General features: G+C 34.8%; 1 protein-coding gene across 2 annotated transcripts in view; it reads left to right on the top strand.

The window, feature by feature from the left end:
• The window catches only part of EDIL3 (EGF like repeats and discoidin domains 3), a 469,327-nt gene that overhangs the window by 160,488 nt on the left and 282,089 nt on the right, over positions 1-26,750 (top strand). The window contains exon 3 of one of the 2 annotated variants that reach the window (XM_037801475.1): positions 9,481-9,510. The exons of the other annotated variant lie outside the window; for it this stretch is intronic. Within the exon in view, the coding sequence (XP_037657403.1) occupies positions 9,481-9,510 (30 nt within the window). The remainder of the gene's footprint in view (positions 1-9,480; positions 9,511-26,750) is intronic. 2 annotated transcript variants of the gene reach the window in all.

Genomic DNA, 26,750 nt, shown 5'->3' with positions numbered 1-26,750 from the left:
TTAATCCATTGTTTTCCAGAGGCTAGCTCTGGGGGTGAGACGTGCTGTTTTCCTTTGTGAGATGTGAGTTCTCCACAACTAGAAGTTTTGAAGCAGTATCTAGATTTTGGGTTGGCAGTTGGACTAAGTAACTGGTTTGTACTTTACATATGATTTGAAAAAGTTGATTACATCCTGTTTTCTGAAAAGTCTGTTTCCTACACTGTTTCTTGAATGTTTTGCAAGACTGGGAGTTAAGAGAACTTTCACAATTTGAAAAGAACCTTCAATGCAAGAAGAATGGGGCTTGGGCCTTCCCTGAATAGCCGTTGCACCTTTATTCAGTTTCATTGTCTTAAAGTTAGACCTCTCTGCTTCTAATCAGTTGAGTTCTTTAAAGACATTCCAATTAAGGAAAAATTTAGCCTAGGGAGACAAGTTTGGAAGATAGGGAAATTACATTGTCAGTGTCATTTGATTAACACTTGAGTGTGGACACACTGACTATTTTCTTTTAAAGAAAGTACTAATGATTCCGAAAAGAAAGCATTTAATTTTAGCTACTATTTTAACAGGCAGGAAAAAAAATCCTCTATAGTAGTCATTAACTCACTGCTGAGTAAGTCAGCCTTACATTCGATTGGCTGAGCTCTGTATAGGCAAGCAGAGGCTGCGTTTTATCTCTTACAGTTGGTGTCCTTGGGATGAGTTCATATACGTGTAAATAATGATTTCCCTTGACCAAAGAGAAACAGGTCCAACTGAAGTAACTTACCTCTTTTCAAGTTTTAACAGTCAGCAATTTTTTTTTAATTTAATTTAAAAAAATGCATGGATCTATATTTTGGGCACCCATAGTTTCAAAATCATCATAAAATTTCTGAATTCCAGTTTGGAATATAGACATTAAAAACAGTGATATTTTAGTAAAAGGCATTTCACAAAACTCAAAAATGGTAAAAAATGTCATGTTTTAAATAACTGTAACCATATTGAATACACATACACACACACACACACCCATGTATTATCTGCCAAGATTCTGTAATGAAGTAATTTCTCTATCTTCAATTAGTCACCATATTATTTAAAAATAAATATTGAAGATTTATATCATCTATATCCCAGAAAGAGCAGAATATCCAATATTCAACCATAAGCATCTGTTCCAATCCAGCTCAGCTGCAAGACCAAAGAACATGCTAGGCACGGAGTTAAACATGAGTTTAATGGAACTTACAGACAGGAGAGATGGTTCCATGGTAGTTTGCTGGGAAAGATGGAAGTTAGTGCTCCACAAAGAGAGGGGATATCACGGGTGGTTTATAAGGGCTAGGACAAAGACATTCCATAGGGTGTGAGAACAGTTTTGGTAGGGTCTTGTGATACAGGATTATGGAGATTTATTATCAGCAGTGATCAGGAGAGGGAAGTTTTAATGCTTTGTTTACAATACCATTTGTGTGTTTCCTCCCCTCTCCCTGCCCTACTTGGGGAGGTCTGATGATCTTTAACATCTCTCCGGGTTAAGTAGATAGCTATGTGAAATAACTCACTTTCACTGTGGAGAGGAGGGGGTCCGGGCCTTGGGTACCCTCAGCATCCCTATTGCCATGGGGGTGATGAGAAGGGAACTCTAAGGCTTCATTCACCTGCTGAGGCACACAGCTTAGCCATTTCTTTGTCTCTGTGTCTTGTGCTGTTTGGACATGGGGCTTTGGAAGTTTTGCTTATTATCTATTAGTGGTATCTATTGCAAAAGAGTAACTTTCACAGGAAGAAAGCATAAATATAGTCTTATCTTATTTATTTAAGAAGTATGTTATTAAAGACGGCCCGATAGTCTAAAAGAGGATCACTTAACAGCCTTATTTGCAAAAAGTGAATATTTTGTATTGTGTTTAGGACCATGGGTTCCTATTTAATGAAATTACTTGATAATTTATTTTTGTGTCAAGTTTCTACCATTATTCAAATAGGATTGGATTATTCATTGAAACATTATTTACAAGAGAGAAACCCTGGAATCTGTCCAATATTATTCAATAGAGACTTAGTTAAATAAATTATGGTGCATCCATGTAAAGAAACACTATGAAGTACTGTCTGTATTCACTGATTTATTGAGAAAGAAAAAATATGTGCAATACATTATGAAAACAGCAAGCCATAGAATAACCTGGATTCTAAAATCCTGTTTTTATTTATTATATTATAAACATATATTTATTAATTCCTATATATATTCTGATGCTTAAATAAATTTACATAAAATTCGGTTTCTGGGGAGATTTGTTTGTAATTTAGATGATTTAATAAATATATTTTCACTTTCTAATACAACCCTTAACCCATTCTATGAATTCGTTTTCTTTTTTCTTTTTCTTTTCTTTCTTTCTTTTTTTTTTTTTTGGCTAACTAAATTATCAAGTCTTCTGGCATTAACATTTTATGTGCAATGATTCTGTGGTTTCCTTACGTGGATCGCTCTCACTAAGATCTGTGCCAATTTTGCTGATCTATGTGTCTATTAATTTCTAGTTTTTTTGTTATTTTGGCTTAACAGATTTGGTTTTTTAGATTGGCTCATTTGTCCAGACTCATGGAAATGAATTAAGGTTGAAGTGAGCAGTTTCCCACACACAAATAAGGCAAGAATCCGTAAAAGATGAGCCTGATGGTATTAGCTTTCCTATTAAACGCTGAAAAGCAAAATAAGATGGGTTCTGGGGCCACCTGAAATGCTTATGTGGTGAGCAGGTAATCTCAGCTTCGTGGCTTTGCTCTTTACATTTAATAGCATTCCACTGCAGAATTATTCCCCCGCTTCCTATCCTATATTAAATTTTCAAAATGACTATGACTTAATTTTATTGAAAATTGATAATCTGGGGAATCATTTAACTCTGATTTACTTGATCTCCCATGAGCTGCTGCTTTGTATTTTCCCATGAATTTTCTTAGAATACCTTATGTTTAATTTCAAATCCTCATTTTACATGGCTTACATTCACATAAAAACACCATTAAATTTTTACTGCTCTTCATTTTGTCATCTCTAATTTGGACAGCTTTCCAAAAATATTTACTAAGTACCAATAATGTAATCTGTACAAAATTACAACATAACTACTGCTCTCAAAAGAAGCATAATAACCAGCTTGGGAAACAAGACTGGAAAATATTATGTGCCATTTTGTTTAGTTCTGACATTAGGTAATAGTTTAAAAGCCAGCATGAGGTGTATGGGTAAGAATAGTTACATAAATCTGGAGTCCAGAATAAATGCTAAAGAATTGAGATTGGTGAAATTTGAATTCAATCACAAGGATGGAATGAATGTGGTAAGGGAGGGACGACACACTGAATAAACAAAGGATATCTAAAGGCAATTAAACAGACACCTGAAATATTGAATTATATTTCTTCACAAGTCCCTTTGTGATGAAAAATCACCTAGCTTAAATACCTTTACTGCTTCCTTCAAGTAGGAAAAATGTATTCCAATGATGTCACCAAATTCTGTTTAATACGAGCTGGGGTATGAATGTAGATGACTAGACTTCTACTACTTCACAGCTTCCCAATACTCTGGCTTAGTTTTACAAAACCAGTATTTTTTTGTATTTTTGTATGTTATTTTCACTCAGTGGCAAAGGTGAAATCAAAGCTTTCATTCATTCTTTATAATTTTCCCCATTTTTTCCTCTTTCTAAAATTGAGACAATCACAAATGCACTGCTAATTGCTTGTTAATATGATTCATTGTATAAATTGCTCATAGTTATACTTGTGATCTTGCATCACTACCAAACATAGAAAGTGCGTTTTGTGTTTCTATTATGATAAATATATTTATTAATAAACTATAATTGGATGCTTGTTGAGTTAGGTTAAAAATTACAGATTTAATTTTTCATGAGCTGAACAAATGGCTATTAGAGCTACCACTCTTTTTACTGACCATTATTCTTTTTCATCTTGCCCCAAGAAAAAAATGTATGATTCATACAACTAAAACAAAACATCGATGAAGATGAAAGATTTTCTTTTTGATAAATCTAGTAATAAAGCATAATGAAGCAGGATGAGCTTTATAGAATAGGCTGGAGGATTGTGTTAAAAATCTGCCCATCTTTTTGTTATTAATTTTGGCTAATATTTATTAGTCAATACATTGTTGTAGGCACTATTCTAAGACTGGAGATATAATGGCAAAAACACTCATGCACACACATAAAACAAAAAACCCACCAAACATTCCTTGCCCTCATGTAACTTCTAATCTAATGGGACTAATAAATGCACAAATATATACCTATGTACTACATGTATACATAAAGTTTATGTTATATAGCTATATCTTATATGTTATATATCATATATCTTAAATACATGCTATCCTACACATCTGACATTGGAGTTACAATACATGTAAAAGACTGATAGTATAGAAAAGAACTTGCAAGTCTCTGGACATTTTCTAGGCAAATGGAATATTAGGTGTTTCTTACTTTGTCCTGAATACTCTGAGATTCTGATTGTATAAAACTGACTATGTAATATGCTATCTAATATCTGTGGCCAGGAAGGACTAACACTCATTTTCATAACTTCACAAGGAATAAGTTGGTAATACCAACTTTTAAGCCCTGAGGCATGCCACATTGAGACATAGGTTGAGAACAAACAAACAAAACAAAAATCTGTCTATGAAGGTGTTTATTCTATAAATACTTCTGAAGCCAACTCTGAATTCTATTTTAACAACTGGGTTAACAAATTATCAAATGATAGTTTACTCATCTCTGGTTTAGTAATGTGATTCTCTTTCTCTCTCTCTCTCACACACACACACACACACACACACTTAAAGGATTTATCGTCTGGGTAGACATGAGTAATCATGCATAAATTTCATTATTGTTATTTTTAGGTCATTGCAGTTGAATAAAAACATTTTAAAATATTGTCAGAATACAAGAATACATATTTCCTGTTGCTGTGCATTATGGAAGTAATGAATTACATAAATCAATATATGTTTGAGATGCATATTTGATCCACCATTAACTAAATTTATGATACAGCAAGCAAAATGATCAATAAGCCAGTATAAACTAAGTAGCATCATATGTAAAATAGATTTTAATATGATAAGTATATTTTGTATCATATATGATCTTTTCTTATTTGATGGTGAGTCACACAAGGATACACATTTTTTTGACAGGGTAGAATTTACAAGTTATAACATTTTACTTAAAACACCTGAGGATAAGAGAAGCAAAACCAGAAGATACTAGAATTGTTGAACCCACATAAAGAGACTCAAGTCTGCAGTGAAGGAATATGTGCATTTTAATATCACATGAACATCAGGGTAATATATAGTTCATCCGGCTTGGGTGGTGATTCTACTTCCCAGTTGATGCTTTTGGATACAGGAGAAAGAGAGGTAGGAGAAGGGAAGGAATGGAAGGGGGTTGTGCATGATGCCCTCTTTTCCCTTTTCCCCACCACCACCCCACTTCATGAACATGCACAATGCTGGATTTTCCTGAAGGATAAAAACAAAACAAAACCAAAACAGTGAATCAATTTAAAAATCAAGGGAATGGGTTTGTTGCATGAAAGTGTGGTGGATAGCTCTGTGGCAAAAAGAAAGCACCGAGTCTCAGCTGCCCTCGCAAAACACAGTCTGAGGCTGTATACACTTCTGGTCTCACCTGCCTCACAGGTAATTAATTCCTTAAGCATTCTAATATATTTTAAAAGGTAACAACAAGACTGGTCAGGGGTGTGGCAGAATGCTATTTAGCTGCAGTAAGAGAAAGCCTAGCAAACTGGATAAGCAATAAAGAGGATGCATTTTCCCTCAGAACTGGAAGTGCAGAAGTAGATATATCAAAGGAGGTGTCATCTTCCCCCAAGGCATTGATGTAGGTACCCGAATAAACCTGAAGACTTTGCAAGAGAAAGAACATTAAAAGCTGGTGAAGCAACCACAGTATACATTACAAAGGGTTTCCTATAAGCCCGCTAATCTGTTGTTGCGGTTCCAACAACTGGACCCATGAATCTTTTCCAGTGGAGCGAATTTTGATAGAGAGAGAGAGCCATAGTTCTCAGCATTTAATGTTCATAGCAATCACCTGTGTAACTTAAAAAAACAAAACAAAACAAAAAAAACATATAAACCTGGGCTAACACCCAAAGTTCACATTCATTAGATCTGGGCATTTTAACAAACACCCAGGGTGATTCTGTTTTCGGTGATGGGAACACCAACTTCACTAAATTCTATCAGATATATTCCTTTATTGTCTTCTTTTGCCACCATCACCATAATTTCAGCACATACTTCTACACACTGACCAGGTAGAGCAACACATATTTGTTTGTTGGTTTATTTATTTTTGTTTTGTTGGTGCTGTGCTTCTTTATAAATCTTTTCATTGTCGTAACATATATAACTCAGAATTTCCCATTTTAACTACTTTCAAGTGTCAATTCCATAGTATTAATTACATTCACAATATTGTGAGTCACCAACATCCATTACCCAAGCTTTGTCATCACCTTTAGCAGAAATAAGTTCCTCCCACCCCACCCCCAGCTCTTGGTAACCTATAATCTACTTCTGTCTCTATGAATTTGCATATTCTAAGTATTTCATATACGGGAAATCATACAATTTTTTGTTCTTTTATGTCTGGATTTTTTCATTCATTATGAGGTATTCAGGGTTCATCTATATCTTAGCATGTATCAGAATTTCATTCCTTTTTATAGCTGAATAATATTCCACTGTGTTGTGTGTGTGTGTGTGTGTGTGTAGCATATATATATCACATTTTGTTTATCCATTTATCTGCTGATGAACATTTGGGTTGCTCCTGCCTTTGGGCTGCTTTGAATAATGCTGCTATGAACTTCGGTGTGCGTGTATCTGTTTGAGTCCCTGTTTTCAGTTCTTTTGGTTATATACCTAGAAGTGAGATTGGCTGGTCATATTACCATATGGAACTGCCAAACTGTTTTCCACAGTGGCTGCACCATTTTACAAACATACAATCAACAATGTTGGAACAAGTGTTCCAATTTATCTGCATTCTCACTTACGCTTATTTTTGTTGTTGTTTTTAGCATTAGCTTAGCTAAATTCTGTCTCAGATATATTTCTTTATTGTTTTCCTTTCCCACTATCGCTGTAATTTCAGCACATATTCCTTCATACTGCTCAGGAAGAGCAAGAGAAAGTTATTTGTCAGTTTGTTTATTTTTGCTTTGCTTGTTGTATGCGTTATTAAAAATTATTTCCAATGTCGAAGGAACCTGCATGTGACACAGACACAGATATTTTGTTATTCATAAAGATTTGCTGATTTCATGAATTCTAAGAAGCAAATAGCAGGAAGAGTGAGAAATCATTTGGGTATTATGACAGCACCTCGTGTGATATCTGTGTCACTGAGAAGTCAATAAATAGGCCACTGTTACCCATTTTGAAGCTTATTTTACTTCTGGGGCTCTAGCTGCTGCTTGTTAATAGTTAATGATGCTTCGTTTGATAATGCACTTAGCTTACAAAGTTATCTTTGCCACAGAGATAGCTAGCTCTTATCAATCCTAACTCTTCTATTGGAGCCTGTGTGTGTATTTTAATAGTATAAATATTGGCTGGTGACGTTACTTATTACAAGGAAGCACCATTAAGGAGATGTTGTGTAGAAATGGAACTCTTCCATCTCATAGTTTCTTTTGTGACTTGAGTTCAAACACATAAAATTACCAGCCTTAAATGCAAGGTTTTTTTCTTTTCTATTTGGAATTTCCATATTTTTACTAACAATCACCTCTCTAAGTCAGCATTTCTGCAAGTGCCTATGCTATTTTCCTTAAAGGGAATTCCTGGAAACTACTAACAGTTTTCCTCTTTGAACATTTTATGATATATTTTGGACATGATAAAGCAGCAAAGAGCTTTTTAAATATTTATGTTCCCCACGCTATGCATGCCAGCTGTTTGTTTGCTCTCTCCATTTCTTTATGTGCCAAGGAGACAAGCCAAAGTGTGTGAGAGGAAAGTACTGTCAGGACACAAAGTAAGCTTGTCTAATGTGTACTCTGTGCAGATGTAGCCTTAACGGAAAAGAGGAGAAACCACTCCCTGGTTAAACAGTGATACCTTGATTAAGGGGTCAGTTGGGAACAAAGCTCCTTTATAAGCAATTCAGCTGTGTTAATTTTTATTTTAAAACATCATGAATCAAGTGAAATAGCACTGGCTTGTGTCATATAATTCAACAATAATATTCTGGGTAGACTGCGCTTGTACACAGAGCAGAAATTCCTCCACACACAGTGTGTTTCTTTAAGTATAAAGGTGGATATGTGGATTCTAGGCAAGACTGTAAAGCTACTTTGAAAGGCTGTTTTTTTTTCTTTCTCTCAACCTCTATTTTCTCAGCCCCACATTTACACAGCAGTAGGTTATTGCCTTCAGAGTCTTGCTGCTCTCAATTCTTCCCCTTCAAACAGGAATTAAAATGATTCACACTTTTATGAGTTACAATTAGTTACCTTATGTTGACATTATTTAGTGATCTCAGTCCTGGCTACATGTTAGTGCAATGTAAAGAGATTCTGATTTAATTGGTTTGAGGTGGGGCTCAGAAGTTGGCATTTTAATGTGCATCCAGGGTTGTGAAGTTGTATTTTCATAGAGTGGTTTCCTTCTTATAATACCTGTATTTATTCTTGTATGTTCTGCAGAAGATTCATGTTAAAACCACTTGGGGTCATTTTTAAAATGCGTTGTTCTGTGTCCTCACTATTTAACTACTGAATCTTGTTGCATGTCGTTCATGGGAGTGAATGTGTGTGTGTGTGTGTGAATGTGTGTGTGTGTGACAGAGAGAGAATGAATGGGGTGTGGAATCGTGGAATCTTCATGTTTAACCAACACCCAAAGTAATTCCAAGTCACTCTAAAGTTTGCAAACCACTAACTTAAATGTCAAGTGTCACTTCTACTTCATGGAACACTATTTTTGACCATTGAAAATGTCTCTTGTTTCCTCTTTGCTTATAGAAAATTCCCATGAAGTAGTGATGTTGGTAAACCTATATGTTATATACAATTTATATTTTAAACAATGTTGTTTAAATAATTTCAACTAGAGTTTATTAGAGTCAATCTTTTTTTGCACATGGAATGGAAAATCAAATCTAGATGCTAGAATTGTCTTTCCCATTAAATACAGATTTTAAAGTATAAGAGCATACAATATTTAATGTAAATGAAGTACCCATAATATTATCTAATGACAGATTCTTAAAGCATATGCACAATTATAAGTTAGGAACTTATAGTCAATGTTTGGAAATGTGAAACATTTTTATGTTCAATCTCAATCTTTCTCTTTCTTTCTCTCTCCCTCCCCTCCAATCTTATCTCCTTCCTGTCCCCACTTTGCTTCTTTTCCTTGGATTATAGCATCAGATGAAGAAGAGCCAACATCAGCAGGTAAATTTCCTATGTCGTAAAAATTATTCTTATGTAATTTAATGCTCTTGATAATGAACATACTATTAACCTTTCCAAGTACATGTTTCTAGTTTCAACCAGAAAACTGGTACAGGTTTATTTATTTACTTTTTTATTTCTTGAGCTCACTATGATATGGTAGTCTAAAATGATGTTAGTTAAGAGTTTCAAATAAAAAGTAAATGAATTGTTAAAGAGGAAAACATAGCACATTTAACTCTATGATGTTTAGATCTCTTTAGAGTAGATGAGTATATAGAGAAAAATCTTCAGTTGCCTATCAGAAAATAAAAATAACTTATTAGTAAGCAGAGAAGATGTTAAAATAACCTTAGAAAGTGAAAATTATACCAAAAATGATTCTATTGCACTTAAATAGAGTTTACTTTCAGTTACAATTACACTTCCTTGGGAAAAAAAAATCATTCTTTTGCAATGGCCTTGAAAATGGCAATATAGCAAAGTGTGGCAAAGGCAAGGGGTGTAAGAGTTTAGGACATTTAAACATTTATAGGATAGGGAAAATTGAGAAATGAGTGCATTGAGAAGAATGCAGAAAAAATAAAATGAAATCCTCAAAAAGGAGGAAAATGGTAAAATACACTTTTAGAAATATAACTCTCTGTATCAGTCAGGGTTCTCCAGAGAAACAGAACCAATATACAGATATACACACTAAGAGATTTATTTTAAGGAATTGGCTCATGTGATTATGAGGGCTGACAAGTCTAAAATTTGTAGGGCAGGCTGGCAGGCTGGAAACTCAGACAGGAACTGATATTATAGTCTTGAGGCAGAATTTCTTCCTCTCCAGGAGACATCAGTGTTTGCTCTTAAGGCCTTCAGTTGATTGGATGAGAACCACCCACATTATGGAGTCTAGTCTCCTTTACTTAAAGTCAACATCTATAAAATACCTTTGCAGTAACATCTAGGCTAGCCTTTGACCCATCAACTGGGCACCATAGCCTAGCCCCTTTGCCACATAAAATTATGAGAATACTTCATTATCAAATATATAACCAGCTCCAAACATGATATTCATTTTAAATTGAAGGATAAAGATTATGTTATTGCCTTGAATACTTATTTTGTGTAAAAAAATATTTTTACAGTTATAACTTAATGATACTAAACTGGCAACATGACATTGTTTCTCATCCACTTAATAGATATTTATCAAGAAAAGGCTTCAGCCTGAACTAAGTACTATAAAGAGTGTATATATAGAGAAGGCATGGTATTTTCAACGTGGCTTCATGGACAATGGGATGGGTCAAAGAGAAATTCAGGAGCCTAATGACCAGATACACCTTTAAGAATACAGCAGGGAAGCACAGCTGATTTGAGTGGCAATTAATAAAAGACCCAGACTAGAAGATTGGCAGCATCGAGTAATAGGGGTCAAGCCCTGAGATGCAGGGGCTGTCTGAAGACAAAAGACCAGACTTCAGCTCTAAATGGATTTGCAAGTAATAGAGGCAAGGAGTTAATCCCGAGAGATAAGGCCAGGAAAGTTACTGAAACTAATGGGTGAAATGGGATTGGTTATGAGGGAAGGGGGAGCTATAGCCCAGTTGGTGGAATTTGAGTACAAGGTTGAGGTCTATTGAATCCATAGACAATTTATTTCAACTGGCCCATGACTCTTAGATTCCTACCCCACTCCCCCACATGGGGCAAGGATTTTTCCAAAAGAGTAAATTCGAAAGATAAATGATTTGGTGGAAGAAAACAAAACAGACATCTTGCAAATGTATTTGCAAAAGTATATATAAATGCCATTTCCATATTGCATGATAACTCATCATAACTATAACTGTTTTTTGGTAACGGAATCACAGATTCAAATAAAACTCTCAATTGATGTTTCATTTTCATAGTATTGTCAGATAGCTCATAACCTGATTTGGATAGGAACTGCATATCCTTTTCTCCCACTCCAGTTACTATTGTGTATCCTATTTTTAGGAGTAACTCTACAGAGCTGCTTAAAGATTGTCTGTATTTCTCAACTTTAGTTCAATTTTCTCTTTGCCTGGGTATCAAATCTTGCCAACTCCCATGTTTTTCTTGCTCAGTTCTGTCTCATTCTTCCTATACATTTTCATCCCTGCTATAGCCACAGTTTGCTACATTATCATTTTCAGGGCCATTGCAAAATAATTATTATTTTTCCCCATGAATATTAATTGTAACCTAATGTAAACCCTATTTAAGTGCAATATAACCATTTCTTAGTGCAATTTTCACATTCTAAAGTTATTTTAATAACTTGTTTGCTTACCAATCAGTTCTTTTGCATTTCTTATATGCAACTGGACATTTTTTTCTCTAAACACTCATTTTACTCTAAATTAATATAATAGAGTTTATATTATGTCTTTAAAACACTTTTGCTATGAAATATGAGCAGATATTTTAGTTTGTATTTTACATGGATGTTTTAGAGTCATGGAACAAATGTACTTTTAAGGAATATTTTAATTAATTAATTTTGTGTATAAATTATATTAACATTGAGGTAATTTGTAGTGTAATAAAGAAAACTCTACTTTTATGCATACTGCTAATGGAAACCAAATGTTTTCCTTTTAATTTTATCAAAGTACATATCAAAGAGTGTTAGAGTGTAGTTGTATTAAAACTTTTGATAAAATAATATGAGATTTTTAAAAAAATCAGTTTCACACACAAAAGAATGCATGTGGAAAATGGATTGCCATTTTTGAGTTCTTTTTGTCAAATCTTTTCTTAATGAGTTAGATATTTATTATTCTGTTCATGTGTGCTTTTCAGTAATATTTTTTACATGTGTATCCATTGCTTAATACTGTTTTCCACAATGTATTTTAATGCCATTGATACTCTTTTTGCTTTCATCTCCTTCCATCTCAATTGCATTTTGGCAGAATGATCATTTCCAAGCTCAGACTAATTTTGTGTTATTCCTCTAATTTATCTTTCTTTCTTGGTATTTCTCCATTCTGTTTAAATTATCAATGAAATGCAATCTTCTGTTTCTTTTACTTTGTCTTTCATATGCTCCCACAGTATATATTTATCAGGTTCATACTTTTTCTTCAGATTCACAGCACAATTTGGGCAGTACCTACTTCAAAAATATATATATATATATTTTATATATATATATATATATAATTTCTTTAAAATATCTTAAATAAATACTTTAATTTCTTTAAATTAAATAATTTTAGTGCTTCTCATGGGAAATCTGCCACTCTTCACACTGTGATAATAGAAGGAATAATAAATAACTGTTTTTTGTTTGTTTGTTTTGCTGCCAGTCACAGGCTTCAAAATATCAGTTGTAAATGTATGAACTATGAATTTAAAATGATTATTTTTTAACAAATATACACATGATGTGTCTAAATGTGCAGGTCTATAGTGGATACAACTACTGAATAATATTATTTATTAAATTTTTGCAGTGTATGGATGTTATTTAAGAAATCTAGGTTGTTTTCATTCCACAGGTACACAGAACTGTATTAATTATAGCATTCTGAATACTCTTATTGTTCAGAACTAGTTTTAAAGAAAATAATGTTTTTTTCCTCATCTCAAATAGCATACTGTAAAAGGAACATTAATACAGATAACAGAATTTTGAAATAATTAATGAGATATGAGATAGCATTTTACTTATAATGCTACAAATTGATACAGGTGTTTCTCTTTACAACAGAGAATATTTAATTTACCTTATATTAGAGTTACTATAAGACTTCCATCATTAAAACAAAGAAGTTATCCTTCCACTCTGTTCTCATATAACTGTTTATAATATTCTTACATTTAAAAAAATCATAGTCTGCCTTTAGTTATTTTTCCATATATGGCTAAATTCTTTATATGAATCTCTGTATTGTCTTGCAAATAGCAAGTGCTTAATAAGTGGTTTTGAAGTTGATTTGTAGAAAGAATGCATACTACATCAAATCTACATTAGCGAATATATATGCCCCCTACTTGAATATGGAGCAACCACTGCATATTCATTTTCAGCTCAGAATGTTCTGATGGGTTGCATTAGCCTAAAGGAACATGTTTTGTAGCATCTGAGTTATGATGGCTTTTTCACTTAACACCTGCTTCTATAACTACTGAGAGCTTCTTTTTATTTATCCTAGTTGAATCTTAAGTTCAAGCATTTAAACATGCTATTTCATTGAGTATAAAAACAAATCTATGAACTATACAAGAAAGTTCTTCCAGCTAGTTTATAATATTCTAAGATACAATTACAAACTAATGAGATTCTTGTCTTTAAAATACCCATAACAGATACTGTACCTCCAAATGAGAACAATCACCTTTACAGGTGATATATTTAAACTATTGTACTATTACTCAAATAATTTTTGGAACCTCTTGAAATTTCCTTCAGAATCTTTTTAGGGATTGCAACAACAATTATTCCTTTATAATCTTAAATAGAACAGTACTACCATATTCATTTGACTTGTGATAAATATACCTTCAAAAACAAAGATTTGCGACCATTACGTATGTGTATTTCTGTATGTTTTGCTAATTATTAAATACAGATAAGTTTACACCTTTGAAACTTTTGAAAATCATTTGAATATATGATATCCTGTATTTTTAAAAGGTGTTCACATTATAATAAAGTTAAATTGCATTAAATGATACTTTTATTAAGTTAAATTCAGTGACTGCTTCTCCCATGTTGCGCAAATTCTATTTTTATTTATCTTTTATTTAAATTTATAATGGGAATTGAAAACATCATCATGGGACCTGCTCTATGAATTACAATGATGGTGGTTGTTTCATAAACTGATTATACAATACTTTTTTCTATATCCTTAAAAAAATTAAATCTTATCACCATTAGAAAATTACAATAAATAAGTAATGTATGTAAAATATGCTAATAACCATATGGTATATCATGTCAAGTTTATTCTCATGTCAATTTCAGTCTTATTAACTATTCTTTTACATTTCTAGAAATGTAACTTCTTTATAATTTGATAAAATAATTATAAGAATTAAAGCATGGCTAGAAATGGAACTTACTTTTGAATGGGATCAAAAACAGTCAGACCTGGACAGAGTAGACATCCTGTAGCTATACAATCAATCAGTGGTCAAAATTAGTCCAACCAGTTTGTTGCTTTCTTCATACCATCTCAAATACAAGGCTTGAATTTTATTATTTTATTTTTTTCTTCTTCCCCCTAAGGGAAGATTTTTACTTGCCTTAATTTTTGCTTTTTCAAATAAGTAAAGAGAGGTATCAAGTTTGGATTTTATGAAAGTGTTGTTAACACTGGATTAAGTAATATAATAAAGAGAAATAAGGTAGGAAAAATGAATTTGCAGGTGAATATAAAAGGTAGAATATTTTGGGCAATCAGTAACTATATTAAAACACCAAATTATAAAGGCCATATTTTTCTTTCCATGTTTAAAAAGTTGGTTTTTCATAATCTACTCATATGTAAAACTTCATATGTGACTTCTTAACACTTGACCCCATTTTGTTGTGATGCTGGATGTTACTGCCTAGTCTTGATAATACAATAGAATTGTTGTAAATTCTGGGATGTCCATCAGAGATGAAGGCAATGGTGACCAACCCAGGAGGCTTCAATATTTTTACCAGTCCCTTCTAAATATTTTAATCATTTAATCTCTTTAATCTTTTAAATTAAAGTTTGGCCGTTGAGGACGTACATCTAAGGACATTACTAACTTGCACATATTTAAAGGTTAATAATATGATAGAATACTGAGGAGCACTAGTTAATGATTTGAATCTATAGTTTTATATTAGCATTCAAAATATGTTATATAGACAGTCTTCCTTCAGCAGAGGACCTAGGAGGCCATGGCTTGGAAGAAGGACCCATTCACAAGTTCCAGGGAACATACACCAATACTAAGGACTTGTGAGTCAGCAGCAGAAACAAACTGTGGCGAGACTGAACTGAAATATTAGACTACCGCAACAGCTGGGAGATTTCATTATTAAAGCCGTGCTCCCTCCCTAACCACTCAGACATATGCCCCATATTCAAGACTGGCAGCACCAACTACACTTGGTGCACCAATTGGACCCCACAAGATTCACACCCTCACTCACCACAAAGACAAAGTTGGGGAGAACTGGCTTTAGGGGAATAGGTGGCTCGTGGATGCCATCTGCTAGTTAGGTACAGACAGTGTACGCCATGAAGCTGTAGATCTGACAAAATAGAGATAAGGGTTTTAATCAGTCTACAAATCCTAAAAGAACCCTATCAAGTTAAGCAAATGCCAAGAGGCCAAAAACAACAGAAAATTTTAAAGCGTATGAAAAAGCCAGATAATATGGATAACCCAAGCTCAAGCAGCCAAATAAAAAGATCAGAGGAGACACAGTACTTGGAGCAATTAATCAAAGAACTAAAGATGAACAATAAGACCATGGAATAGGATATAAAGGACGTGAAGAAGAGCATGGCACAGGATATTAAGGACATAAAGAAGACCCTAGAAGAGCATAAAGAAGAAATTGCAAGAGTAAATAAAAAAATAGGCAATCTTATGGAAATTAAAGAAACTGTTGACCAAATTAAAAAGATTCTGGGTACTCATAGTACAAGACTAGAGGAAGTTGAACAATGAATCAGTGACCTGGAAGATGACAGAATGGAAAATGAAAGAACAAAAGAAAGAATGGGGAAAAATAATCGAAAAATTGAAATGGACCTCCAGGATATGATAGATAATATAAAACGTCCAAATATAAGACTCATTGGTGTTCCAGAAGGGGAAGAGAAGGGTAAAGGTCTAGGAAGACTATCAAAGAAATTGTTGGGGAAAACTTCCCAAATCTTCTAAATACCATAAATACACAAATCATAAATGCCCAGCAGACTCGAAATAGAATAAATCAGAATAAACCCATTCCGAGACATATTCTGATGACACTGTCAAATACAGAAGAGAAGGAGCAAGTTCTGAAAGCAGCAAGAGAAAAGCAATTCACCACATACAAAGGAGAGATCATAAGACTAAGTAGTGACTACGCAGCAGCCACCATGGAGGCAAGAAGGCAGCGGCATGACATATTTAAAATTCTGAGAGAGAAATCTTGGAAACCAACAATTCTTTATACAGCAAAGCTCTCCTTCAAATTTGTGGGAGAGCTTAAATTTTTCACAGACAAATAAATGCTGAGAGAATTTGCTAACAGGAGACCTGCCCTACTTGAGATACTCAAGGGAGCCCTACCGACAGAGAAACAAAGGAGAGAGAGAGATGGACAAAGGTTCAGTACTAAAGAAATTCAGTATGGGTACGTTAAAGGACATTGAGAGAGAGAGGGGAAAAATATATCTGACAAACATAAACCAAAGGATAAGATGGCTGATTCAAGAAATGCCTTCACAGTAATAACATTGAATGTAAATGGATTAAACTCCCCAATTAAAAGATACAGATTGGCAGAATGGATCAAAAAAAAAGAACCACCAATATGTTGCATACAGGAGACTCATCTTAGACACAGGGGCACAAAGAAATTGAAAGTGAAAGAATGGAAAAAAATATTTCATGCAAGCTGCAGCCAAAAGAAAGAAGGAGTAACAATATTAATCTCAGATAAAATAGACTTTAAACGCAAGGATATTAAGAGAGACAAAGAAGGCCACTACATGCTAATAAAAGGGATAATTCAACAAGAAGAAATAACAATCATAAATGTTTATGCAAACAATCATGGTGCCACAAAATACATGAGCCAAACACTGGAAAACTAAAGGAAACAATTGATGTTTCCACAATAACTGTGGGAGACTTTAACACATCACTCTCTCCTATAGATAGATCAACCAGGTGGGAGACCAATAAGGAAAGTGAAACCTAAACAATCTGATAAATGAATTGGATTTAACAGACATATATAGAACATTACATCCCAAATCACCAGGATACACATTCTTCTCTAGTGCTCACGGAACTTTCTCCAAAATAGATCATATGCTGGGACATAAAACAAACCTCAATAAATTTAAAAAAATTGAAGTTATTCAAAATACATTCTCTGACCACAATGGAATACAATTAGAAGTCAATAACCATCAGAGACAGAAAATTCACAAATACCTGGAGGTTAAACAACACACTCCTAAACAATCAGTGGGTTAAAGAAGAAATAGCAAGAGAAATTGCTAAATACATAGAGATGAATGAAAATGAGAACACAACACATCAAAACCTATGGGATGCAGCAAAAGCGGTACTGGGGGGGGGAATTTATAGCACTAAATGCATACATCAAAAATGAAGAAAGACCTAGAATCAAAGAACTAATGGAGAAACTGAAGAAGCTAGAAAACGAACAGCAAACCAATCCTAAACCAAGTAGAAGAAAAACAGAAATACATGACATAGGAAACAAAAACACAATAGAGAGAATAACACCAAAAGTTAGTTCTTTGACAAGATCAACAAGATTGACAACCTCCAAGCTAGACTGACAAAATCAAAAAGAGAGAAGACCCATATAAACAAAATAATGAATGAGGGAGGCGACATTACTGCAGATCCCAAAGAAATTTAAAAAATTATAAGAGGATACTAAGGACAACTATATGCCAACAAACTGCATAATGTAGAGGAAATGGACAGTTTCCTGGAAACATGTGAACAACCTAGAGTGACCAGAGAAGAAACAGAAGACCTCAACCAACCCATCACAAGCAAAGAGATCCAATCAGTCATCAAAAAGCTTCCCACAACTAAATGCCCAGGGCCAGATGTCTTCACAAGGGAATTCTACCAAACTTTCCAAAAAGAACTGACACCAATCTTACTTGAACTCTTTCAAAACATCAAAGAAAATGGAACACTACCTAACACATTTTATGAAGCTAACATCAATCTAATACCAAAACCAGGCAAAGAGCTACAAAAAAGGAGAACTACAGGCCAATCTCCCTAAAGAATATAGATGCAAAAATTCTCAACAAAATACTTGCAAATTGAATCCAAAGACACATTAAAAAAATCATACACTGTGACCAAGTGGGGTTCATTCCAGGCATGCAAGGATGGTTCAACATAAGAAAATCAATGTATTACAACACATTAACAAATCAAAAGAGAAAAATCAAATGATCATCTCAATAGATGCTGAAAAGGCATTCAACAAAATCTAACATCCCTTTTTGATAAAAACACTTCAAAAGATAGGAATTGAAGGAAACTTCCTCAATATGATAAAGAGCATGTATGAAAAACCCACAGCCAGCATAGTACTCAATGGTGAGAGACTGAAAGCCTTCCTTCTAAGATCAGGAATGAGACAAGGATGCCCACTGTCACCACTGTTATTCAACATTGTGCTAGAAGTACTAGCCAGTGCAATATGGCAAGACAAAGAAAAGGCATCCAAATTGGAAAGGAAGAAGTAAAACTGTCATTATTTGATCTTATATCTGGAAAAGCTTGAGAAATCGATGACACAGCTACTCAAGCTGATAAACAAATTTAGCAAAGTAGCTGGATAGATTAATGCATATAAGTCAGTAAGATTTCTATATGCTAGAAATGAACAAATTGAAGAGACACTCAAGAAAAAGATACCATTTTCAGTAGCAACTAAAAAAATCAAATACCTAGGAATAAACTTAACCAAAGTTGTAAAAGACCTATACCAAGAAAACTACATAACTGTACTTAAAGATGGAAAAATATTCTGTGTTCATGGATAAGAAAGCTAAATGTCATTAAGATGTCAATTCTACCCAAACTCATCTACAGATTCAATGCAATCCCAATCAAAATTCCAACAACCTACTTTGCAGGCTTGGAAAAGCTAGTTATCAAATTTGTTTGGAAAAAAAAGATGCCTCAAGTTGCTAAAAACACTCTAAAAAAGAAAAACGACATGGGAGGACTTATACTCCCTGACTTTGAAGCTTATTGTAAAGCCACAGTAGTCAAAACAGCATGGTACTGGAACAAAGATAGACATATTGATCAATGGAATCAAATTGAAAATTTGGAGATAGAACCCCAGATCTACGACCAACTGATCTTTGATAAGGCCCCAAAGCCACTGAACTGGGACATAACAGTCTTTTCAACAAATGGGGCTGGGAGAGTTGGATATCCATTTCAAAAGAATGAAAGAGGACCCCTACTTCACAAAAATTAGCTCAAAGTGGATCAAAGATCTCAATATAAAAGACAGTACCATAAAGCTCCTAGAAGATAATATAGAGAAACATCTTCAAGACCTTGTATTAGGCGGCCACTTCCTACACTTTACATCCAAAGCACAAGCAACAAAAGAAAAAATAGATAAATGGGAGTTCCTCAAGCTTAGACATTTTTGTACCTCAAAGGAATTTGTCAAAAAGGTGAAGAGGCAGCCAACTCAATGCGAAAAATTTTTGGAAACAATGTATCTGACAAAAGACTGATATCTTGCATATATAAAGAAATCCTACAACTCAATGACAATAGTACAGACAGCCCAATTATAAAATGGGCAAAAGATATGAAAAGACAGTTCTCTGAAGAGGAAATACAAATGGCCAAGAAACACATGAAAAAATGCTCAGCCTCACTAGCTATTAGAGAGATGCAAATTAAGACCACAACGAGATACCATCTCACACCCATTAGAATGGCTGCTGTTAAACAAACAGGAAACTTCAAATGCTAGAGGATGTGGAGAAGTTAGAACACTTATTTATTGTTGATGGGACTGTCTAATGGTTCAGCCACTCTGGAAGTCAGTCTGGCAATTCCTTAGAAAACTAGATACAGAGTTACCCTTCGATCCAACAATTGCACTTCTCTGTACATACCCGGAAGACCTGAGAGCAGTGACATGAATAGATATCTGCACGCCAGTGTTCTTAGCAGCATTATTCACAATTGCCAAGAGATGGAGACAACCTAAGTGTCCTTCAGCAGATGAGTGGATAAATAAAATGTGGTATATACACACGATGGAATACTACATGGCAGTAAGAAGAAACGATGTTGTGAAACATATGACAACATGGATGAACCTTGAAGACATAATGCTGAGCTAAATAAGCCAGGCACAAAAAGAGAAATATTATATGCTACCACTAATGTGAACATTGAAAAATGTAAAATAAATGGTTTATAATGTAGAATGTAGGGAAACTAGTGATAGAGAGCAATTAATGAAGGGTGAACGATAATCCTATAAGAACAGATAAGCAATCTGGGTAAATTTAACATTCTGGGAATGCCCAGGAATGACTATGGTTTGTTAATTTTTGGTGGGTATGGTAGGAACAAGTTCACAGAAATGTTGCTATATTAGGTTATTTTCTTGGGGTAGAGTAGGAACATGTTAGAAATGAAGTAAGTTATCTTAGGCTATTTGTCTTTTTCTTACTCACTTGTTATGGTTTGTTTGAAATGTTTTTTTTATTGTATGTTTTTTAAAAATTTTTTTTTGATGTAGTTAAATTAAAAAAAAGAGTATTATTAAAAAAAAAAATGAAAAAAATATGCAGGGGTGCCTTGAGGAGCTGGTGGAGAATACAGGGGTGTTGGGCTTCCCCACCTTGATGGATGCTGATGTGCTCACAGAGGTAGGGGACTGGTGGTTTGATGGGCTGAGCCCTCTACCACAGTACTTGCCCTTGGCAAGACTGTGGCTGCAAAGGAGAGGCTAGACCTGCCTATAATTGTGCCTAAGAGCCTGCTCCAGAATGCTTCTTTGTTGCTCAGATGTGGCCCTCTCTCTCTAGCTAAGCCAACTTGAAAGGTGAAATTGCTGCCCTCCCCGCTACATGGGATCTGATACCCAGGGGAGTGAATCTACCTGGCAACATGGAATATAACTCCTGGGAAGGAATCTAGACCCGGCATCATGGGATGGAGAACATCTTTTTGACCAAAAGAGGGATGTAAAAGGAAATGAAATAAGCTTCAGTTGCAGAGAGATTCCGGGAGGTCATTCTGGTGGGCACTCTTACGCACAATATAGACAACCCTTTTTAGGTTCTAATGAATTGGAATAGCTAGCAGTAAATACCTGAAACTATCAAACTATAACCCAGTGTCCATGAATCTTGAAGACGATTGTTTAAAAATGTAGCTTATGAGGGGTGACAATGTGATTGGGAAAGCTATATGGACCACACTCCCCTTTGTCCAGTGTAAGGATGGATGAATAGAAAAATGGGGGCAAAAAAAAAAAAAAAAAAAAAAAAGGGCACACAGGGTTCTTTTCTTTACTTCAATTGTTCTTTTTCACTTTAATTTTTTTATTATTATTTGTGTGTGTGTGGTAATGAAAATGTTCAAAAATTAATTTTGGTGATGAACACACAACTATATAATGCTACTGGTGAACAACTGAATGTACACTTTGTATGACTGGATGGCATGTGAATATATCTAAATAAAAATGAATTTAAAAAATAGGTTATATATTCTATATAGCTACACACAGGACACTGAGTGATTAGATATTATGCCCTAACACAAAATATTTAATTTTAGTTCTACAAAAACATTACTTCCTTTTACAGTGAATTTTTAACTATGCTACATATTTCTTTTAGATCTCTTTCTCATTTTCTTGTAGGGTTTAATTCTGTGTAGTAGTCTGTGCTCAATTATTCCATAGCCCATGCATTTTGAAAAGGAATGCATCTTAACACATTATTCCCTAAAGAACAAGAGATGCTTTTGCATTCTGATGTTAATACATTATTTCCTTGGGGTCTGAAATAGTGCTTCCACCTTACATTTATTATAAATTTTCTCCTATTTTTGTTCAGAAATTTGTGTTTTTCCCTCTAGTGCCTAGAACAATTTTACTAATTATTTTGTCAAGTATATTCATGTTCATAAATATATGCCAAGCAGACTTAAATATTAAAACCTAATATATGAAAACCAAAAAGTTTATTGCTACAATATCTAGAAAAAAACAAAACAAAACAGAAAAAAGCCCTTGTTTATGGATTCTCAGTGGAATAGGAAAGAAATCACTTTTACTGAAGATTTTTTCATATTTTTATTAAGATACATTTCACTGTAATATAGAAGGGAGCTTAGGAGATTGTATATTCCATATCTTTTTTTAAGCAAGGTTAAGAAGTAAGCCATTAAGGGAAAAGAATATGCATGCATCTTTATTTATGTATCTATAAAATCCATCATCTTTTCCCAAAACTGTAAAACTGGACTCAAAAGAAAGATAAAATCATAAGCTCCTATTGTCAAGAAATACTTAAAATAACTAAAATTCCTCATGGTACACTTTGAAGCTACCATTCCTTCACTGGTATATTTTAATATCTAGTAATGCATGCATTCAAAAATAGTTATTGTTTATTGTATGATATACAACTTTTAGTTGTAAGTAACAGAAAGGCTAATTTAATCTTGCTTCATCACTGAACATGAGGGAATTGATTGACCCAAAGAACCGAGAATGGGTGTTTCAATGATGTCGCTAAAAATGTGTATTGTTCTTGTTTGTTTTTCCTTCCCCATCTTTCTGCTCTGCTTTCTGCGGTTAAGATTTATCTTCATCTTATAGCTGATTTCCCTGAGGTTGTGACATGTCTGTTGGCTTGTAGCTATTGCTGTATGCATCTCTATCCATGTCCAGAGGGCATGTCCAGCCTTCAACACAAGAGCCCTGAGATCTGTTCTGATTTGACAGGTCTAGATCCCTTCTTCCATCCCTGAAACAATCAGCCAATCAAGACCCTCTCCTGGAAAGAGGGGTTGATTTAGCTTTTTCTGAAGATCCTGGGCTGTGTGGCTGATGGGTGACTATATGACCAAATATCAGGGTACTCTTAGAGAGAAAGAGGAAAATGGAGTAGGCAGATGATCAATAAAGCCTACTGGAAGTGACCCTTACATCACTACTTTGTGTTCTTAGCTATTCCCCTACACCTTGATACATTTTTCATATTATTTTATAAAAATTCTAGTGAGACCCTGAAAATCTTGTCTGTTGAGAAATAAACTTGGAACATATCTCAGTAGTATTCAAGTCTATATTCATATTTGGAGTGTTAACATTTTGACTTTTAAAATCTCAGCTTCATTTTATAACCTTTATTTCTATCTCATGTGCATAAACATAGTTTCATGCTTGTCCAGATTGTGCATATGCATTATCTCTACTGAACTGAACTTTTCTTTTTGAACTTCAATAATCTGTTTATACAGAAACTACTAAATTTAGTAAGGTAAATTTAAGGCCTGTTTCTTAGGTATTACTGGAATACATCTCTTATCCCACATTTCAAAAGTGATAGTCATGTTGAATTACATTGTCCAGAACATTCCTAAGGGTGTTAAATAATGTTGTTAATTAGACTACCTCAGGATAATATTATCTTATAATCTTTTTTCATGAACCTACAGCAAAAGCACGATGATTATATGTTTAAAAACTTAGAGAATGGCCATTCAAATTTAGTCAAATTTTTAAACTTGGAAAAAATAAGTGACTTAATCTTCGTACATATATTGCTGCAACATTAAAAAATTCAACCTTATAAAACTCTGAATCACCTCTGACATAATCTTCAAAGATAACAATAGAGGTGCAGCTCAAACATTGATTATAGAAACTTCCTGATTTTCTTTCAGTTAGTATTACCTAGATTTTGTGCTGTTTACTTGATAGAATGCAAGGAGGAAAATTAAAAAGTAAATCCTAATAAATGTTGAGATTCGAGTTCTAAAAAAAGCATTTAATTAAAAAAAAAACAATGAAGGTATATAAATGGAAAAGGAGAGAGAAAAAAATCATGTAAAGGCAAAATACTTTATTTTCCAAAAAGTCGTTCTTTTCCCCAGAGGAACTAGATCAAGTATTTTTTTTTCAATATTTAATAATGGTGAATCTTGCCCCACTGTGTATGCGCAATTAGACCTAGAGGCTAATGAATTACTAATCCTCCCCACCTTGGATTAGTCTTTAATGCCACATCAAATTGTTTGAGTCATTTCTTTTTTTCCTATCCTAAACTCCATCTGAAAGTTTAAAGCAAATACAGCACTGAGAATAGTTAATTTAATATTTTGGAGATTTTTGGGCCAGGGAAGGCATTAAGTTTTCTGGTCCATGATGGATAGAAGACAACCCCATGCAACTGCAGGCCTGTAGGTGCTTGTATCTTCAGATGGCTGTCTCCTTCCTGTAAAGTGTATTCCTTCTACTGGTTTAATTTTTCTCATCTATAACATTTAAGGATTATAGTGCCCACTTTACAGGTTTGCAGTAAGGAACAAACATGTTCCTTTGTGATGTTCAACCTATAGTAAGTAAAGGGACTCTGTGAGTTACTATTTATACTGTTGTTGTCATCGTTGTTGTGACTATTCTAGTTTGCTAATGCTGCCAGAATGCAAAACACCAGAGATGGATTGGCTTTTATAAAGGGGGTTTATTTGGTTACACAGTTACAGTCTTAAGGCCATAAAGTGTCCAAGGTAACACATCAACAATCAAGTACCTTCACTGGAGCATGGCCAATGGTGTCTGAAAAACCTTTGTTAGCTGGAAAGGCACGTGGCTGGCGTCTGCTCCAAAGTTCTGGTTTCAAAATGGCTTTCTCCTAGGACATTCCTCTCTAGGTTGCAGTTTCTCAAAAATGTCACTCTTAGTTGCATTTGGGATATTTGTCCTCTCTCAGTTTCTCTGGAGCAAGAGTCTGCTTTCAACGGCCGTCTTCAAACTGTCTCTCATCTGCAGCTCCTTTGCTTTCTTCAAAGTGTCCCTCTTGGCTGTAGCTCCTTTTCAAAACACCACTCACAGCTGCACTGAGTTCCCTCTGTCCTTCAGCTCATTTATATGGCCCCAGTGACTCAACTTAGACCCTCCCCGAATGGGTGGAACAACACCTCCATGGAAATTATCCAATCAGAGTCATCACCCACAGCTGGGTGGGGTGCATTCCAAAGAAACACTCAAAGAATTACAATCTAATCACCACTGATAAAGTCTGCCCACACAAGATTACATTAAAGATAATGGCTTTTGGGGGACACAATATATTTAAACTGGCACATTCCACCCCCTGTGCCCCAAAATGACATTATCTCTCCAAATACAGAATACATTCATCCCATCACAATATCACAAAAACTTAAATCATTTCAGTAACAAAAGTTAAGTACAGGATCCCATCAAAATCAATTACAGGCGTGGTCAGTCCCAAAGCATAATTCTGCTTTAGCTGTGGATCTGTGAACTTAGAACAAGTCATGTGCTTCTAATATCCAAAGAAGGGACATTCATAGGATAAACATTCCCATTGCCATAAGGAGAGACTGAAGGGAAAACAGGGTTAACAGGACCAAAACAGTTCCTAAAACCCTCAGGACAAACTACATTAGATTTCAAAGTCTGAGTCATTTACAGAATGGCATTGCATCCTTGGGGCTTGAGAGAGCGGGAGTCTAACCCTTCCTAAGGGCCTTTGTGGCAGCCCTTTCCTCTCCAGAGACTTGGGTGAGTGCTCCAACATATCCACACATTGGAGAGACCACCACCTTCTCATCCCCACCCTCCTCAAACATTGGGACAGCACCCGGATTCCCTTCCATCTCTGGGGCACATGCTCAACCCCTTCAGAACAGTGTGGTGGCAGCTAGGATCTCCCCAATTCCCTGGGAATGTGCTCCACACTCTTTGAGGCCTGGGGTGGCAAAATTCTTCCAGAACATTGAGGTGGAAGGCCCACCCTCGACCTCCAGGGCAAACTCACCCTTTCCACGTGTGTGGGCCACTCCACTCTCCCAGTCCAAGGCCTCTTGACTCCAGACCTCAATCTCCATGGATCTGTGTTTGAAGAAAATTTTCCTTCAGTTTGTTCCTTGTTTGTCTCCTCCAGTCCAGACCAGCAGCATCTTTGTCTATAAAGATCTCACAAAAATTCTGTTGGCTTCGCATGAAGCACACAGGGGTCAAAGCTGTCAGACAATAGGACTTTCCACAAATCCTTTCTGCTTAACTCCTTTCCAATCTTGGCTTGTACTAAATGGTGGCTGGCTTCCATGTTTGGTTACATCCTCACATTGGGCTGTAGCTTCTGGGATTCCACCCTCTGGAAGCCCATAATTTTCCAAGCCATCAGCTTTTGGTTTCTTTGAACCCAAGAGTTCAGTTCTAAGTTTATCTCTCTCCGCTCGCATTTTACTATAAG

Source organism: Choloepus didactylus, chromosome 13 (assembly GCF_015220235.1).
Source record: "Choloepus didactylus isolate mChoDid1 chromosome 13, mChoDid1.pri, whole genome shotgun sequence".
Taxonomy (NCBI): Eukaryota; Metazoa; Chordata; class Mammalia; order Pilosa; family Megalonychidae; genus Choloepus; species Choloepus didactylus.
Note: the sequence above shows the minus strand (reverse complement) of the source record. Positions and strands in the feature narration are given on the sequence as shown.